At 39.3% G+C, this 20,984-nt stretch overlaps 1 protein-coding gene across 6 annotated transcripts in view; it reads right to left on the bottom strand.

Annotated features, from left to right (window-relative positions):
* Positions 1–721: 721 nt before the first annotated feature.
* fam110b.L (family with sequence similarity 110 member B L homeolog) overlaps positions 722–20,984 on the bottom strand; it is a 116,164-nt gene continuing 95,901 nt past the window's right edge. For all 6 annotated transcript variants that reach the window (XM_041566430.1, XM_018268014.2, XM_018268017.2 and 3 more), the window contains one exon: positions 722–2,859. In XM_041566430.1, the coding sequence (XP_041422364.1) occupies positions 1,453–2,568 (1,116 nt within the window). In that variant the 5' untranslated portion in view covers positions 2,569–2,859 and the 3' untranslated portion in view covers positions 722–1,452. The remainder of the gene's footprint in view (positions 2,860–20,984) is intronic.

Raw genomic sequence — 20,984 nt, 5'->3', positions numbered from 1 at the left:
CTCTGATGATTCGCTCCATTGAAGGCAACTCATAGAAGTTTTTTTTTTACATTTGTATCTCAGAAGTTTGTCAAAAGTTTAAGACTAGGAAATAAGACCTCTATAAAAATATATATTACTAAGTTTGCAATGTCCGTTCCTTTGCATACGACAAATTTACTGTTGTACTAAACAGAACCGTTCTACCAGCAGACCTTTACACTTCTAATTATCAACCTGTGAGGCTTGATCTACTGTCAGCTACAATTCATAGCAGACTCATTCAATAACCTAGTATAGTCCTGAAACCCATAGCAACAAATCAGCTCTGAACAGTCCGATGAAGTTGGTTGCTATGGGTTAAAGGAAAAGTTCAGTATAACAACTGGGTAAATAGATAGGCTGTGCAAGATAAAAAATGTTTCTAATAGTTAGTTAGTCAAAAATGCAATGTATAAAGGCTGGAGTGACTGGATGTGTAACATAATAGCCAGAATCCAACTTCCTGCTTTGCAGCTCTCTTGGTTTACAATAATTGGTTACCAGGCAGTAACCAATCGGTGACTTGAGGGGGGGGGGCACATGGGTCATAACTGTTGCTTTTGAATGTGACCTGCATGCTAAAGATCAATTGCAAACTCACAGTTATGTCCCATGTGGCCCCCCTTCAAGTTGATGACTAACTCAGAGTTAGAGAGCTGCAAAGCAGGAAGTACTGTTCTGTTCTATGATGTTAGACATCCAGTCACCCCAACCTTTATATATTAAATTTTTGGCTATATTAGAAACATTTTTATTTTGCACAGCCTGTCTATTTACCCCATTTTTATTTTTACACTGAACTGTTATTTAAGGTACCAGGGCTGTTACCCCTTTGTTCAGCCAACCCAAGGAGCCCAAAGCTTGTCCTTTTTTTTCTGTCCCAGACCAAGCCCTATTTAACGAAGATTGTCCAGGTAGAAAATAACGACTAGAAGATAAAACGAAACTACTCTTGAACTAAATATATTATTACTAGTATGGTTTTAAATAACGAAAACAAACTTTTGCGAGAGCAAACACCTGACAGTTTGCAATTGAAACTAAAACAGATAAAACAAAATTACCAATGACAATGTGTGTTTGTGTGTGTAAGACAAAGTAATGACTTCTAAGGAAATGAGATCTACCCTTCATTGTCATGTAAACAGTGTAGCATCAAAATATAAAAAAACACAAAGCCGTCTGGACTTGAGTCTTAAACTTTTGGCAGCAAGTGAGCGAATTAAAGTAGGCTTTGTAGTGATTGTTCAAGTGGAAGCCAGGTCAGTTTACCTGTTGACAGGCATGCAACTTGAAAACATTGCACAACAAGCAACACAGAGCAGTCTGAAAAGTTTACAAAGACTTCAAGTAGACTTAACAACCCTTCACAACTGACTATTCACAGACACAAGTTTTAGTCTCTCTCGTGGCATCACGGCTGTCTCGCTCTTACACGTGGGACACTTTCTGGGAGTCTCTGGCTTGTTTAATGCTATACAACCACTTGATGATCCTGGCATTCCTTTCAATTGCAGAGATGCCATACGGGACGCGGTCATTGGCACTGTCGTCGTTTCTAAGGTCACTGTTGCTGTCCTGAGACTGCTCACAGTCCGAGCTGATCATGCTTGCGCTGCGAAAGTTTAGAGAAATGATGTCGGAATTAGCCCTTGCAAAATTCTCCATTCCGAGCTTTTCAAGCTCTTCAGGATCCAGTCCGCAGTAATTAAAGAAACGCTCCACGTCCGCGTCAACTCGAAAATATCGGTCACTTAAATCCGACTTGGACCGCTGCAGCGAAGGCCTCCGACTGACGCCACATCCTGACTCCAAAGTGTCATTCTCTGGTGACTTTAAGGTGGAAAGAGGGGCAAGCTTGGGTTTAGGAGGCAGCGGTGGGGCGGCTGAGCTGCTGCACGGTATTGCTTTGATCTGTTTCGCACTGGTCACTTTCCTAATGTCTGAGGAACTGTGAGAAACATGTAAAAAAGTATCCGTGGTCTTTTCCAGAAACCTCCTGCTGATGTTGGAGTTGCTGTCTTGAGGGCTGCCGTGTGTCTGTGTAGGGTAGACTTTCAAGGATTCCGCGAAAGAATGCCGATTGAGGTCAGCGGAGTCGGACCTGTTTGGAGGCCAATTTCGGGAACTTTGTTTATGCGTGGAACCCGTGCTAGAGCCTTCAGAACTGTTAATAATGTTTTTAAGTATTTCTAGCTTCAAATTCTCTCTTTGTACACAGTTTTCAGTCTTTGCATTGTTGTTAAACATCTTCATGGTCGGGCTACTGAGAGCTCTTTTGGCTCCGGGGCAAATGGGAGGTTTTGCAAGGACTGCTGGCTTTACAGGTTCCTGTTTGGCATTAATAACCTCTTGGCTCTTGACATATTTTGCCTTATCAGCTTCTAGTCTCTCCACTGCGCTGAGCCTTTTGGGATTAGGCTCGGACTGCCGACGGAAGTAGTCGGGTCCTTTGTTGAGTATTCGGAGGGGGACAGCAGATGTGAAAGTAACAGCTGGGCTAATAGGTTTCCCCATGCTACCTGCCTGTAGTGTTTCTGTAGGCATGTTTGGCGATTGTTCCCCCGCAGCCGTTTTGGATTCCCTTCTTGTGTTTCTTATACACACTGTGCAGAAACATGTGCATCAAGCACAAACAATAGCAGCCGAGTCCTGAAATCTGACTGTTACCAACAGCTCGTCATCTTACAGCTCATTAAAGAACACTTTTTTTTTTTGGTAAATATTCTCTTTAAATGCAGAAAGGGCAGCGGACAGAGGGCTGTATTAATCTGCTAGGCTGAGTCCTTTATTCTCACAGAAGGATGTGGGAGTCCCGTCCTTTCTTTGTGCAGAGATCTGAAACACAAAACAACCAATCGCATGTCAGTATACGTGTGTGACATCACAGCTATAGCAACACAGAAATACTCTACTGTTTAAAAGCTAAAAGTCAAACACCACTGGGTGCCTTTAACCCTCCAACGTCGGGGGGAGGCACTCAGCAACACATTACGTTAAATGGAAACAACACCATCTGCTAAACCTGCCCGAAATACGAACAGATACTAATTAACATTTAAAAGGTAAACGGCCAAATGACATGTGTGCAGCCATATGGGTCTGAACGGGAACACAGATTTAAGCAGGAAAATGGTAAAAAGAAAGAATTATTGACAGCAGAAGGGTTTGAATCTTTTCTAATATTGTCTAAACCTAATGTAACATGCGTAGCCTTTATATATCTATCTGCACAGCTAGAATTATCATCTGACTGACATCTGTGCTCCTAGAAATGAACAGAGATGGAACGAGAAGCCAAGCTGTGTTCCTAAGGCTACACGTGGTGTTTTTACGCTGCATTTTTATTTTATTTTTGGCTGCTGGGGTCGGTGACTCCTAGCAAGCGAATCATTTCAGGAAAGAAGAAGGAGGGAAATAGTTTATGAAGTTTAAAATGAAGATGGCAAGAAAAGGTGCTAAGAAAAGGACATTCTAAAACATATTAAAGGGGTTGATTTCAATTTTTAGTATGATGTAGAGAGTGATATGCTGAGACAATTTGCAATTGGTTTATTCTTTTGAATTATTTGAGGTTTTTTTAAGTTGTTTCTCTTTTTATTCAGCACCTCTTCAGTTTGCAATTTCAGCAGTCTGGTTGCTAGGGTCCAAATTACTCTAGCAACCATGCATTGATTTGAATAAGAGACTGGAATATGAATAGGAGAGGCCTGAATAGAAAGATGAGTAGTAACACATACGCTTAAAACATTGTTGTTGTTGTTGTCTTAGGTGCACATACATTCCCCCTTCTTTTCACCCTGTTGTTATAAAAATTGCTAAACCAATAAAGAGGTACATCAGAAAAAAAAGTAGCAGTAACAATAAATTTGTAGCCTTACAGAGCATTTCGTTTTAGATGGGGTCAGTGACCCCTATTTGAAAGCTTGAAAGATTCAGAAAATAATTTAAAAAACCTATAAAATATAAAGACCAATGGAAAGGTTGCTTAAAATTGCCCATTCTATAACTAAAAGTTAATTCAAAGGTGAACCACCTCTTTATTACATTTAAAAACCTGCAGGGGCATTTGGATGCCGTTTGCTGCAGAAAAATACCTGGTATTCAACAGGATGAATGTATGCAATGAGTCAAGCGTTCAGTTACTAGACCTGATCCATTAAATTAAAGCAGTTTAATCATTGAATATGTACAGAAGCAAAGAACGTAGCCTGGTTAGGGTATACTGCATGAATATGCACAAATAATGCTAAGGCTTTATATTAGCACAAATATGTCAACTATGCGAGTGTGAAAAAGGCAAATACCCACAAGCTCTGCCACAAGCCCTGGATCCCAGATGGGAGTCTCTCTCATACACAGAGTGTAGAGGTCAACTTAATTGAGCAGAAAGCCTAAGAAAAGCAAGCCTCAAGGCTGCCAATAAACAATCATTTAAATGGACTGCACATCATAGGTCTAATTAAGGAGCACGGGTTGATGAACACCACCTCTAGATGCTCTATTGACTAAGAATAAGACTACATATCCATATGGTTTTATAGGGAATTTGGGTAGCCTGCCATAGTTTTATTGGATGAAGATTCACCCAGCAAAAAACTGGAATAAAAGGGAAAGCCCTGTATCCTTAGTGATCTGTTCAACCAAATACAATGAATAAAGTGTGTTTATTGCAACATCACAATTGAAATAGTTAATAATGAAGTAACCAAGCCAAATCATATTACACATCTGCACCAGGAACAGTAACAGCAAAAAATGGAAGGGTTTTAACAAAGGTATGGAATCTTTCATCGACAACGCCTGGGATCTGGGGTTTTCCGGATAAAGGATCTTTCTATGATTTAGATCCCCATGCTTTACGTTTGCTGATTTCGACATTAAATAAACCCAATAGGATTGTTTTGCCACCAGTAATATCTTCGTACAGGTTAGGGATCCATTATCCGAAAGCCTGTTATCCAGAAAGAGTCCACTTTATCCAACTAATCCAAATTTTCAAAAATGATTTTACTTTTTCTCTGTAATAATAAAACAGTAGCTTGTACTTGATCCAAACTAAGATGTAATTAATCCTTATTGGAGGCAAAACGAGCCTATTGGGTTTATTTAATGTTTAAATAATTTTCTAGTAGACTTAAGGCATGAAGATCCAAATTACAGAAAGATACATTATCCGGAAAACCCCAGGTCCCGAGCATTCCGAATATCAGGTCCCATACCTGCACAAGGTTCTGTTTTATTATTACAGAGAAAAGACGAATATTTATTTTTAAAAAATGTATTATATAGAGAATAAAGTACCCCCTCTTGTAAAATATAAGGATATTAGAAGTTACAGAGGAGATTCACAACCATATATTTTATACAGGTCATGGAAGGTGACTTCTAATATCCTAATATTTTGCAACATGGGGTACTTTATTTTTTATAATACACAAGTTTCAGTGAGTCATGTGACAGAAATGACATCACTAAGGGGCCCATTAACTTAGTTCGAGTGAAGGAATAGAATAAAAAAAACGTTGAATTTCGAATGTTTTTTTTGGCTACTTCGACCATCGAATTGGCTTCTTCAACCTTCGAATCGAACGTTTCGAACTAAAAATCGTTCGAATATTCGACCATTCGATAGTCGAAGTACTGTCTCTTTAAAAAAAACTTCGACCCCCTACTTCGCCACCTAAAACCTACCAAACCTCAATGTTAGCCTTTGGGGAAGGTCCCCATAGGCTTTCTAAGTTTATTTTGGTCGTAGAAAAATCATTTGATCGATTGATTAAAATCCTTCGAAACGTTCAATTCGAAGGATTTAATGGTTTGATCGAATGATTTTTCGTTCGATCGTCGATCAAACTAATTGCGGTAAATCCTTTGACTTCGATATTCGAAGGATTTACTTTCAGCAGTCGAATATCGAGGGTTAATTAACCCTCGATATTCGACCCTATGTAAATCTGCCCCCTAGCTCCGATTATAACCGATGACATCACGAAGCAACGTTTATAAGGATATAGTTTATGGGATATTCATGGCTCTTGTGTAGAATACGCATATAATGGACACTATGGGATGTGGACTTCCTATTTTCTGGATAATGGGTTTCTGGATAAGGGATCCCATACCTGTAATTGAAATATAAATGTACTGTTGCTCTGCACTGGTACTGTAACTTGCTAAATAATCTTGAAATATTTCACCCCTTATCTGAGTGGCTTCTTCAGTTCAACTGAGCAGTAGGGAACACTCTAACCCTTAAGCGTAATACAATCACCATCATTTAATAGTCCATTGAACTTTTTCAGGCAGGACTAAGCTCAGACTCACTGATAGGAAGAAGCCACTTGGATGAGTGGTGAAATGTGATCACACAGCAAGTCCAGTCCCTTTAGTTTCATCACTACTATTATTACTATTATAAGGCATTTATAAAGTGCCAACACATTCTGCCTCGCTGTACAATAAAGGAGTGTAAACACAGAACATACAGATAAATACATACAAAAAAACCCAATAAGCAATACAAGAGGTAAAGAGGGCCCTGCCCAAAAGAGCTTACAGTCTAAGCACAGGAGGGTTATGAGACGCAAGATACTGTATACCATCTACTTAGATAAATGAAACCATTCACAATAGCAGTCCTAGGTAACTTTGATTAGACTATTTCCAATAAATAAAAATTGGTGCAGAAAGCACAGCTGTTCTGTGTACACTAGTGATGTCCCCCCCTGTAATCTGCTGTGAGCAAAAGAGAGAAAAGTACAGGGGGTTGGAAGGGGCAGCAGAAAACAGCCCCAGAATCAGCTCTGAAGAGAGACAATACCTGTTCAGTTTAAAACATCACCTTTTTTTCTGTGACCTGAACAGCTGTCATGTTGTGCGTTGCAAGTGATGGAAGTAGTCTCTCTCTTATATTCCCAAAATGCATACAGTAGAATTAGGAAGTATAATTAAGCACTGGCTGTAATCAGAAGTGATAACTTTATGTGGGGCTGGGAGATAGTGGCAGAACTTTAAGTAAAAAAAAATGTCACATTTAGACAGGAGCGCGGTACTGAATTATACCTTTGAGACTAAAAGGCCCATTGTACAGTTCTGTGGGCCTGTCGTCTGTACTTTGAGCTTAATGCACACCACGGTTTTACAGGGCCAGTCCTTTCCTTCTCACTGTAACGTATAATTTAATCCCACTCTGCAGCTGTAAATAGAACACACTCTAAATCCATATTTGCTGCCGTTTAGGTATAGAAATAAACCCTTGTCTGCTTGAGACAAAATGTAAACCAGTTACAGTACAGGAGGTTCTGGACCCAAGCCCCCCCAAACTAGTGGTGGGAGGGGAGGACTAAACTGCAGGCAAATTAGGGGGAGATATGGGAGAACACTTTCATTTACTGTCCTAGATATTCTTTTCTTTTAAAATTGTTTTTATTGAATTTTCATGAAAATACAATATATACTAAATATATAGTGAATAAAGTACCCCCTCTTGTAAAATATAAGGATATTATAAGTTACCGAGGAGTTTCATGACCATATAAAAACACGAGACCGAAGGCCGAGTGTTTTTATACAGGTCATGGAACTCCGAGGTAACTTATAATATCCTCGTATTTTACAACTGGGGGTACTTTATTAATTATAATACACAAATTTTAGTGAGTCATGTGACAGAAATTACATCCCTACTCACCGTTTATAACTGATGACATCACTACTCACCGTTTATAAGGATATAATTTACAAGATATTCACGGCTTTTGTGTATTATATAGTGAATAAAGTACCCCCTCTTGTAAAATATAAGGATATTATAAGTTACCGAGGAGTTTCATGACCATATAAAAACACGAGGCCGGAGGCCGAGTGTTTTTATACAGTTCATGGAACTCCAAGGTAACTTATAATATCCTCATATTTTACAACTGGGGGTACTTTATTTATTATAATACACAAGTTTCAGAGAGTCATGTGACAGAAATGACATCAGAACTCACCGTTTATAACTGATGACATCAGAACTCACCGTTTATAAGGATATAATTTACAAGATATTCACGGCTTTTGTGTATTATATATATATATATATATATATATATATATGAACAATCATATAATGGAGTAAAAGAAAAATTCATATGAATAAAATTCAAGAAATGTGTTCATGTGAACTAAACAAACATGAAATGACCACCTAGATATTCTTAGTGATAAATGTAATTAATCCACCACATACCTTTATTTTCATAAACTGACAAAGAGAAGGTGTACCTCCCCCAAAAACACTGATACTTTTGGTGATACAATAAATGGGGTAAGCTCCCCCACTGTATAACGTGTGTGTGTGCAGCTCCATGTGATTTGTACAATTCTAGATGTTCTTAGAACAGTAGCAGCAAGACTTTTTTGCGGGGAAAGGCCACTTATTACTGGTTATTGGATCACACAGAGGGACCTGAACCCTGAGAATCACTACTGTTAAAAATGAGATTTCTGTGTTTTTTTGCTGGAATTTTTTACATTGTTTAACTATACAGAACGTTTTTTTCCCTACATTTTCATGTATTGCACCAGTCTTAGTACAGGTACCGGACTTGTTATTTAGAATGCTCGGGACCTGGGGTTTTCTGTATAATTGGTCTTTCTCCATAACTTAAGGGTCTGGCCACACGGGCAGATTTGGTGAGATTAGACACCAGGCGACAAATCTCCCCTTCTTCGAAGCGACTAATCTCCCCAATCTGCCTTCCGCCAGCTAAAATGTGAATCGCCTGGGGGCAGGCACACAGACGCTTCGTTTTCTGACGTCGACCGTAATTGCCTCACGATGAAACTTTGGGCGACTTTGGAAAACGAAGCCCTCCATGTGCCTGCCCCCAGGAGATTTACATTTTAGCTGGCGGAAGATTGGGGAGTTTAGTCGCCGTGAAGAAAAGGAGATTTGTCGTCTGGCAACTAATCTCCTGCCCATGTGGCCAGACCCTATGGGGTATATTTATCAAAGAGTGAAGTTCATAGTGAAGTTCCGCCACTAGAGTGAAATTCCGCCACTCTCCATTTATTTCTATGGGATTTTTATAGGCGTATTTATCAATGGGTGAACTTTCACTTTCACCCATTGATAAGCCGAATCCGAATTTGCATATGCAAATTAGGGGTGGGAAGGGGAAAACATTTTTTACTTGCTTGTTTTGTTACAAAAAGTCATGCAATTTCCCTCCCTGTCCCTAATTTGCATATGCAAATTAGGATTCGGTTCGGCTGGGCAGAAGGATTCGGACGAATTCTGCTGAAAAAGGCTGAATCCCGAACCGAATCCTGGATTCGGTGCATCCCTAATTTCAATACACACGTGTAGAGCTGAATTGTCAGATATCTGAGGATTCAGCAGTAACAATGGGTGATGTTTGGGTGCCTTCAAAGGCACCTGATCAAAATTTTCTGTCCAGCCTGATCGACGAGCTGACCAATATCCAAGTCTTCTGCCGATATCGGTCGGCTCATTTCCCACCATACACGCACCGAATATAGTACGAAAATTTGAATTCAACTGTATGAGTATTAGATATTCTAATTTTTTATACCCCTCAGTCGAATTTAGAGTAAATTCAAATTTAATAAAGTATTAAAAACTCACATGAATTCAAAATTCGACCTTTGATAAATGTGCCTTCCGATGCATTGGCTCTGAGGACACTGATCAGCCTACCCACTATATTATGGTGAAATCATTCTGCATTGATCATTTCTGCCAACAGGAAAATAGGAATGAACTATAAATAGGAATGAACACAAATGAACGTCAAGTTATGCAGTTACAAAAGCGGATGCTTGTGGGCTGTGTGCTTGTTAAACAGCTTGGTATTACTAAACTGCTCCATCTGCCTTTTATGCAAGGATTAAGTGCAGCATGGAGTCCCCAATTCAATTCTCCATCGTTGCCAGAACAACAAGGGGAGAAGTCATGAAGCATCACGTTACAGCCCATCAGAATTACTTGCTGCCGTCTCTATAGACTTAGGAACAAGCTAGATTTAAAGAGAAGATTTAATTTTGCGGGTCCCATTGTTACAGGGTGAAAAGACAATAAACACTGTCCAATGAACAGGGCTGCACGTATAATGTGTCCTAACTGCTGTTTTAATGATCTATGTAAATGGGTGCTGGGTTACGTATTCCATGTGCTGTGCATTCACAAAAAAACATGAGAATACATTTAACACAATACCAAAGATAGATAGATATGACAGAGAAAAAAAAAATACTTTGGAAAAATTGGACTATTTGATTATAATAGAGTCTATGGGTGACGTCCTTTCCGTAATTCGGATCTGGATAATGGATCCCATACCCATATAATCTATTATAATCAGTCCAATACTGCTGCTTTCTGTAATCACTCTAAGATACACAAAAATACACATTTTCTATTAAAATCAAGGCCAGATCACCTGCCAATAGAGTTAATCGACATGTGGATCTATGAAGAAAGTACATGGCAGTGCAATAAGAGCATTTAATAAAAGGGCAGTTCAACTTTAAGTTAACTTTTAATATTATAATGCTATATAATGTTCTAAGCAACTCTTTAATTGGACTGCATTTTTTAATTATTTGCATTTTATTCTGCCTTTTTAAAAAAGTGGAAGGGACATCATGCAAACTGGTGATGTTGTGCGATGGCCGATTTCATGGAGGAAACAGTTTTTCACCTCCCAAATGGTCTTCTACTAGTGCCAAGCTGCAGCTAAAGAATGCCTGTGAAGCGCCCACAAAAGGAATATTCAGACCAAGTCCCGACTGCTTTGCGGGTATTTTGTGGTTACCTGACTGGCTGCAGGACTCACACATGCTGATACTTGTGGTACAAGCGATCTTTAGCCCAAATTAGAGCACAGCCAATACTTATAACCTAATTTTCTACTATTATCATAAGATAATGGGGCAATTATGATGCAAAACAACTGGATAGGTTTTTGGCTTGGCAGTCTAGTGTTGGGCGAATCGGACCCATTTTGCTTTGCAGAAAATTCGTAAAACGACGAAAATTCGTGAAATGCATTGAAGTCTATGGGCAACAAATTATTTTTGTTGCACAACAATTTTTTTCACCCTTGGAGTCTATGGGCATCATTTTTGCGTTGATCACATCAACTCCATTCCAGAGATTCTATTATGTCATAGGCGATGAGCACAGATTACTATTTAACGGCTTGAAAAACATAGACGGTAATATATGACCATTCTGGAATGATTAGTGTTTATCAGGGATGCAAAACTGTCACACAAGTTGCTGGGATCTACCCAAAAATAAAAATGTGCATAATGAAAGAAAACCTAATTCTAAGTAACTTTCCAATATACATTTAACAAACATTTTCAGTGCTCTGTCTATAAACAACTATTTCTATTGAAAGCAGCAGTCTAACTCCTGCTTGTTACTTTTTAAACAATGTTGCAAAAGTCTTAGTTCCCCAGCAAAGACAGTAGTGATGTGCGGGTCGGGCTTTTCCTGCAACCGCCCGCTGCCCGCCTTCCCACCGCCCGCGCCTGCTCGAGCCCGACTTCTGGGTTCCTTTTATAGACCTGGCCCGAGAGGTGCGCATCTTTAAAAATTCAACCCGGAAGTCGGAAGCTGCCATTTGGAAGGTCATGGGTGGGGAGAGCAGTCAGAAGAGCTCAACCCGCACCCACCCGCGACCTGGAAAGGAGCGCAAGGTCGGCTCAAACCCGCGGGTATCGAGCCAGCCCGCACATCACTAAAAGACAGGTCTGTTAATCAGTTGCCTTGTCTGACATTGTATCAACAGTCTGAGCCACCAGGGCAGAGAACAGAAAGGAACAGACAAACACTGATTTCAATAGCAATACATATACACATCACTTACAAACAATATTTAGCATATGATTGCTTAGAAATATGCCTATCTTTATTAGGCAAACACATTTTTGTTGGGTTGATATTCCCTTTAATACACATGTGGAAGAGCAGGAGTATAATTCAGCTGGTACAGAGATGGTAGAGATAATGCATTCCAAATAATTCTAATAAAGCCAAGGATAACTTCATTAGAGACTTGTTGTCTGCACAGGCCTCAGAACTGTATAGTGGAGCGTGATGCAAGCTGGAGTTCCAAAACATATAACCGCAATTACTCTTGGTTGCAGCAAACGTTTTGAAGAACAGCCAAAAACAAACTGCAGGCTGAGTAAATGAAATGACATCCTAGATGAATGGCATTTGCAAATGCTGATCTCACCGCACCTGCTCATAGGTGTAAATTTTTCTTTGGCAGCACCCGAGAAGTTACATTCTGTATCTGCTGCCGATCCGCAGAGTTTCATTCGCTGGTATCGGCCCCATCATTACTGGGAAGTCACATTATTTAGATGTATGATTACTGTAAATAAACACTTTCATGAGTAAGATGGCTAATCTTTCTGCCTGCTGTTTAAATAGTCCCGGCATCTTACATAATATATTCAAAATAATGCTAATGCGTCTGCAAAACAAACACAGTAATAGGTTTGATTTTCAATATCGGAGGCAGTGATTGATTCGCTGTGTAGACAGAAAACATTCTCAAGGTCATTCTTATTCCTATTCATGTGTTTATAAAGTGGCAAGCGTACGCCATAAAGGTATGGGATCTGTTTCTGGAGCAAAGGATTTACAAACACAGGGCCCAACCAGAATCTGGATCACCATACCTTACACCTATATAAACATAACATACAAACATAAACCCAGTGGGATTGTTTTGCCATTACCATGGATTTATGCAGCCTAGTTATTGTTAATTTAAAGATACAGGGGGCTATTTTTCAACACTAGGCAAATTTGCACCTTCGCAAGTAACCCATAAAAACCAATCAAAGTTTTGCTTTCCTTGTTGTAGCTGCAGATGGCTGCAATAAGCTAATCACTGATTGGTTGCTATGGGTTACTGCCCAGGTGCAAATGTGCCCAGTGTTGATAAATGAGCCCCGGTGGGTTCATTTATGCGTATCTAGACAGCGCTATATAAATAAATGATGATGATGATGATAATTTAGGACTGCAGCCACAGTTGTGGTTGTGCAAAGTTGGCACTGACCCTATGTAAAAAGAAATGCTCTGTAAATGTTATAAATGTATTGTTGTCACTACTTTTTATTACTTGTCTTTCTATTCAGGCCTCTCCTATTTATATTCAAGTCCATTATTCAAATCAAGGCATGGTTGCTAGGGTAATTTGGACCCTAGCAACCAGATTTCTGAAATTGCAAACTACAGAGCTGCTGAATAAAAAGTGAAATAACCACAAAATAATAAAAAATGAAAACCAATTGCAAATTGTCTCAGAATATCACTCTCTAAAGGTGAACAACCCATTTAAAGTTACTGGTGTGCAAATCCACTCCTTGTAGTTCCATATTGTTGTGCATGTAGCTGGTGCGTCCATCCCGCCTCTAGTTCTAAGTTACAAGAAAGTACATGTACTAAGACAGGGGTTCCCTAGAGCTACCACCACCTCCAAACTGGTCAGTTGCTTTGGGGTTCCCATCGCAGCCAACAAATAGATTAAATTAGAGCAACAGCATCTGATTCAAAACACAAGAGCAAAGAAAAACAACTCTTCGTCATGGACGCAATTCTGATGGAATTGTGGGCAAGAAAAACTGTATTCAATGTAAAAAACAAACTAGGGATGCACCAGGATTCGGTTTGGGATTCGGCCTTTTTCTGCAAGATTCAGATTCGGCCGAATCATTCTGCACGGCCGAACCGAATCCTAATTTGCATATGCAAATTAGACCCGGGGAGGGGCATCGCGTGACTTTTTGTCACAAAACAAGGAAGTAAAAAATGTTTTCCAATTCCCACCCCTAATTTGTATATGAAAATTCGGATTCAGTTCGGTATTCGGCTGAATCTTTCGCGAAGGATTCGGGGGTTCGGCCAAATCCAAAATAGTGGATTCTGTGCATCCCTAAAACAAACTGCATCTGAAATCACACTTTGCATACTGTACTTGCTGTCATAAATGTCCCTTATGGTGTTATTACTACAGAGAAAAAAGGTAATGACTGATAATAAATCCCATACCTGTACGACTATAGAAAGGGAGGGACATATATTAAAAATTTTAAAAAAAATATTAAAATCGAATACAGTAGATAGTAGAGCCATCAGCAGTTCTGAGTAAAGTACGGAGTTGCATTAATCCTATTAGCCTCCAGATTATAAGGACAAATAAGCTGAGCATGAGCAGAGTACATCTGATTACTTATTTCCCCTTCAATCAGCTATTTTAAATGCAGCCACTTTTGCTTCCCAATCAGTGGAAGAGGAGAGGGTACAAATCACTGAAGCTTTTACAGGCACTTGCAGAAAGGTGACCATTATTAAGCCTCCTGCGGAACAGAGTACACAAAGGCAGAAAGAATGTTATTGCATCTGCGCTGGTTTAATGCTTCACATGAGCCGATAAGAAGCAAAACAAAGTAATGTGGTTGAGGATATATGGAGCTGACACTGGCAGTCTGAGGATATTTGGCTGTCACATTAGTAAATCTTCCCAATTCCACTCAGGGTGCTACAGAATATCCGACTAAAGCTACAGCTAATATATAAAGCCCAAGGAAAGAGAATATTGGTCACGGGAATAGTAGCCGTGTTGTCATGGCTGCCCATATAACAAGAATTATATCAGTTTGTACTGCAGTTACAGTGAAAAAGGTTGGCAATAGCACTGGATGGAGAACTAATTTAGAAGGAATGCCTTGGACCCTATCTATAATTTATTTTTATTTTTTTTAATACTAAAAATGGAGGCTTCAGCACAAAAAATTAGGGTGGGTGTTGGAAAAATATGACCTTTCACCACAATATGGCATTTCAAAAACACTCTATGCCTCCCACATCCTAGCAAAACAGCTCAACCATCCAGAAGTATATCCCAGAGAATTTAGTAATTACAGTAGTTCCCTATATTGTTATATCATGATTATTATTATTATCACATATTCATAAGGTGCCAACATATTTCACAGCCATGTGCAAAAAATATGTATACATTTAACATAAGAAGCAGCCAATATCCAATACAAGAGGTAGAGAAGGCCCTACCAAAAACAGCTTACATATACGCCTGCAAATTGGTGCATCCATAAACGGCTGTCTCTCCCTGGCATAACATTTCTCCAATCATTGAGAAAGCCTTGTATGGGCAGCAGAGGTACCAGGAGAAACAGTAGCAGCAGCAGCAGAACTAAGTTTCCTACCATGACAAACCTGGGTGAGTTCAAATAAGCCAGCTCAGCAGAACACATAACTAGTCATAAATCCGCTGATGCTTTCATGCTTTCCCAGTGACATTGGCTTCTATTGACTTATAATTCACATAGGACTTATGATTGCAGACAAAATAATTGCAGGAAGTGGACAATTTCATAGGTAAAATCACATTTCATATTACAACACAAGAAAGAGTTTCCATATCAGCAACATCATGGTCTCATCTATTACAGCTACTGGTGCCAAGGGCAAAATAGACATTAAGAACCAATGGTGGGGGAGGATTAAGCCCTGTGAGACCAGTCCCTTGGTGAGGAGAAACATCTCAAGAAACGCTACCATGCAGCGAGGCCAGCCTACGAAAAAGGACCAGAGCTGAATAGTTAAGACCACCATATGGGGTTTACCTTGGCATGGTATGGTTGCTTGCCAATTTTATGATCATAACTTTGTAACTAAAAACCTCTGAAAATGCATGCACTTGCACAAGATCTAAGTGGAGGGAAACCAGTGGGATCATTGTGCATTGATCAAATCTTTCTCTTTTGTATGTTTGTAGCTAACTTAAGCATTAGAGATATATCAGTCACACTTCCATTGTATTTTATGTAGCGTTGGCGAGCACCCTCAACCCCCCTTTTATTGTATGTTTAGACATTGCAGTACCCTGCTGGGAGAGGTACTTATGCAATAATTTAAGGGCACCACTTTGCCCTAGTATTGTTATGTTTCTTGACTTTTTCCCAGTCTTACTACCTAGTGGCACATATCTGTACCCCCCAAAAGTCAGCTCTACCAATTATCAAATATGCCATCTATATCTTAAAAACAAAATATTTATCTCTTATTTCTAAGCAGACGACAACCTTTTCAAAATACTCTTTCCCGGGAAGCAACTCAAGATAGGCACAATAATGAACAGGAATAAATAGAGGATATGCATTTATGTATGTATGTAAAATGAAATTATCTCAGCGTGCACCAATATAATACTCTGTAAACAAACTATTTCTAAGAATACACATAATTAGGAATGTTTTAGCCACCAATAGGATAGCCCTATGCCAGAATGCAGCAGATAATGGATGTGTATAAAGCACATACAGTATTCCGTTAATCCATGCCACTTTACTAAAGGGTTTTTTTTCCAGTTCAGTTGGTTTCAGATAGTTCACCAGAAGAAAATACTTTTTTTTTAAATTTTTTTAATCACTTTCTATTTGTTAATCACTTTCTATTTGTGTCTACATGCGGGTATTGGGCCGGCCCGCACATCACTATCCTGGATCGCTGAGTTGCCAGACTGAAACTCCATAGACAGGAACATTAGTCTTTAAACGGTAAAAAATAAAAGATGGAAAGTAACTGAACAAAGTCTATTTTTGGTGAACAATCAAAACAATCTCTCTGAACCCTAGCAAACAGGACTGTGTTAAAACCATGAGGATGTTTGTGCTTCTTCTATCAAGAGAGAGATTTAATTCCTAGTTCCCATGGGGTCTCTTGAAAGGGAATAAAAGCAGATATGCTTTTGCCGGAAACAAGAAAGTGTAATATCATGTTAGAAGAGAAAACAGTTCAAAAGGGAGTAGATGCAAGGACCTGGAGATAATATGCAGGACAGGGACTGTGTATCCTATAATAATAAGCTAAAGTGAATGTATCTGTGTGCCCAAGGACCTTCAACAGTTCAGGGTTTAAGGATATCCCTGCTGAAGCACAGGTGGCCTATTTATAGATTGACCATTTACATTCACCAACCTATTCTCCAGCAGTTATAGCCTTGTTGATGGCGGGTGAAACATCCAAGCTGAATACCAAGAGAATATTGTTAAAAAGGCAGATTTTGGTGATTAGCTTGTGTTCGTTTGTATTTAATAATTTTATTCTTATTTGACTGCAATGCAATTCCTTTTATTATGTACCGGTAAGCGCACTGACTGTAATGCAAGTTATTGTCTTATTACATGGTTTACTTTAAAAATGTCAATAAACATAGTTGGAAAAGAAAAAAAAGGTAGATAGAACATTGCTACTGGTCTAGTTACCCATGGCAACTAACCTATCTACTGGTCATCTGTATGAAAGAAAACATTTGATTGGTTGATAAGGGTTACTAGCACATTTTGCACTGCTGGGTTAGGACAAGAGATTAAGAAGCCCACTGTCATATTTCAGTTGCACTGAATAGATAGACCTTATAGAAATTAGTCATAGACCAATAATCAGCCGAGAAGAGATTTTACCATAGGTAAAAGAATATGCCAACTAGTTGCATGATGTTATGAGCTATATAGTGTATCAACTTTGACATAAGTTGGATCACATGTAATCACAAACTCCAGAATCACATTTAAAGGTATTCAGTGTTGCTTTGGCCCATCAGGATACCAGGAAAGCTCCCAGTGGGCCCAGGTGTCAGAGGGCCTTTCTGCTCATATTTGGCCTATTTAATAGTTGTTACCTATTTGTGTATGGTAATAAAAGGGAGACAGTTTGAAAATGGGACTAAGAGAATAAAGAGAGTAAAGATAGTTTAGAGAATAGGCCTAATGTCTAGGTTTCCTGGTGGGCCTGTCATCCCAGTCTGACATTGTATGTGTCTCCTAGAGATCTGATTTACTGAGAGTGACATTGCAGTAGCATAACAAATGCACTAGTTCTGGGCATGCCAAACCCTTCACTGGAAGGACATAGGTTGTGCCAAATGCATTAATAATGTCTGCTCAACAGAGCCCAGTGAGATACTGCCCTTTCCTTAGCTTGATAGGAGCATTCAGCATAAGCTGGCAAACCAAACATATGGCAAAGCAGTCAGCGATAAAGACAACAGGACTGTTGTTTTTTTGTTTTTTTTTGGAAAGGAAACTGCTCAAAGTGGAAGCACCTTATTAAATATTATTGCGAAAAAATGTCACTCCCCAAAGAATTATAGCTCACAGTGCTAATTATATGTATAATGATCTGTGGCTGCTGCCAACAGTATCCGTGAGGTGATATATCAGAGACTTTCTCAGCGTATTAATGATTTTGACCGAATGAATCAGAGAAACCAGCCTATTAAACATGCCTATGTTGCAGGAAAGTATGCCATGGCTTTAAATAAAACCATCTAAAATAAACCTCATCACGGCTTATATCATCAATCCCAATGCGGATTGATCCACCTAGAACTATTAAGAATGGATATTGCAACTGCTCATTTTAGAGTCAATTAAACTAAAAGATTTAAAGAGATATACAGTAAATGTTTACTAAGTATTAATAGCCACCCCAAACTGCTGCTCTGTTAAACTAGCATAAATAATATTGCTGAGTACTTCTGTAGCATTATCACACACATACATATGAGGTTTGGCACAAGTACCTAAACACTTTCTATAATAGGTCACTTGGTATCTCAGCTGGGAGATCCGTTGTATTGCTTTGCACAGCATCATTCCAGCAGCCATTGTTCAGTATATTCAGCAAGTTATAACCTGAGTTTGCAGGATTCCTTTCATCCCACAACATATTATATTGCATAAAAATATAAACTCAGCAGCATTTATGAAAGGGGAACCTCTATTTAATTAGCTCATGCGGGTGAAGCCTGCCCATGCCCTCACAGAGAATAAATAAACATTAGTCAGATGTTGCGCAGAGAAAGTCATAAGTAGAGATTCCCAACTTACAAGAATTAGCACAGGGTGTAAATCAATGACAAGTCAGCCCCTGGGCTGTGGCATTCTTGGTTTATACTTTATCGTTTACTAAGGAACATGACAATCTGCATTTAGTTTAACAAAAATGGCCCCAGTCTGGTTACAACTTAAGCATGAAAAGAAAGGAAACTAATTTACTCCCGTATAGGCAGTAAATCATATTAAACTGCAACCGTACCAAAGACTGACAATACAAAATTGTGGATTAGCAAAGACTAAAGAATCTGATAAACTAAGGGAATGATTTTCTGTTGCACGTGAGAGCTATTTATCAAATCTGTAATATAAGTATGTAACATACACACATGACGTTCAAACCTTTGCAGCAATTAGGATATCGATAAATTGCTGTCAAATAATTTGGGATGGGGGGCTGCAGACACAGCTGCCAATGAGAAGGTGCAAATTTGTTAGGGATACTCACAGCAGCAGCTGAATTAAGAGGCAGAGATTTGTCCCCTTTCCTAAAAGGTGCTGAAATCAGGGAGCTCGACCCACTGTGAACACACTAATATAGGTGTTAAGTGCTTATACTGTAAGAGCCCTACCTTGTATAGGGATCAGTATTCAGCTGCAAAAATCCAGTAGCACATTATTATATTCATTTGTGAAGAAAGTGTTTAGCCCATATACATAATGATAAGGTAATATTTTGGCCCATCTGGGCTTGTGAAAGGGCCCAGAGGGAGCCAAATGTTCCTTATCTTTTCCTGGAAGGGTTTATCACTGTAGGATAATCTGTATAATCAGCATTGCTCCAGACGTACTTTCTATAAAGGTAATCACACCAAAATGCCCTGAAAACTCCTTTCTACTGAATACATTGGGGGGCAGATTTACTAAAGGGCGAAGTGACTAATGCTAGCGACGGTTAGCCAGCATTACAGCCAGCAGGGACTTCACCGATTTACTAACAGGCACAGGCGTCACTTCGCTAGTGAAAGAGACAGACGCTAGCGGAGATTCGCACTCTTTAGCCAGGCGACTTTTCGCTCTGGCGAATGGACGTTACTCCGCAAGTCCGGCAGACTTGCCTTCGCCAGCTCAGACCAGGCAAAGTGCAATGGAGTGCATAGATCGTCCTCAATCTTCAGTTACTTACATCATATTAGGAAAAACATCTAAGTTCAAAAAAATGCTGGCATCTTTTCCTTTTTTCAGGGTGATATGCTGCATAAGTCCTAAAAAAATTTTTTTGTGTAACCGTTTCTCCCATACATTTTCTAACATATGGGAACATGTGGGTTCATGTGTAGGGCATTATAACAACTCAATTGTCTTTATTAAGGTTCCCTGGAAATGTCTAGTTATCAGTGTCAATGTAATGTATTAGATGCAACAGGTAACATAAAGACGTCCATTCAACTTTAAATTTCCCGCCGTATGCAAATTAGCCTTAACGCAAGACTTCTAACAAGTTTACGCTAGGCAGAATTGAACACTAGCACATCTTCACTTTGATTTGCTCGCATTGCCGAAGTAACAATAACGAAAATTTGCCAGCGTCCGTCGGCCAGGACGAAACTTTGCACTTTAGTAAATTAGCATTGTCCCAGCGAATTTTCGCCTGGCAAAGTTTTGCGATGGATGCGAAGCTGTTGCTGGCTAATTTTCGACCACTTAGTAGATTTACCACTAGGAGTGATAATGATGAATATAATAACTATCTAGAGAGGCTTTATGCTGTGTTGGCTGTGCAGTGGGTTAGCACATTTGCAGGCTGACCTGAATCATGTGTAAGCACACGTAACAATGCACAAGTGTAAACATAAAGAAACGATGCAGCCCATGTCACAAAATATGCCATTATTATATAGAAATCTGTGAAAAGGGTGTATAGAAGAAAGTTAGATGTTTTCCAAAAGCACCCATCAGTGAATATGCCTCTTCGGGGGCAGAATAGCTGCACAAAAGACAATGAATGGAGGAGGAAAAATCAACACAAAACCTTCCAAAAAGTTAGATCTGCCTTAAACATT

The sequence above is a fragment of the Xenopus laevis genome, chromosome 6L (assembly GCF_017654675.1).
Source record: "Xenopus laevis strain J_2021 chromosome 6L, Xenopus_laevis_v10.1, whole genome shotgun sequence".
Classification (NCBI taxonomy): Eukaryota; Metazoa; Chordata; class Amphibia; order Anura; family Pipidae; genus Xenopus; species Xenopus laevis.
This window is presented reverse-complemented; position numbering and strand designations above follow the sequence as displayed.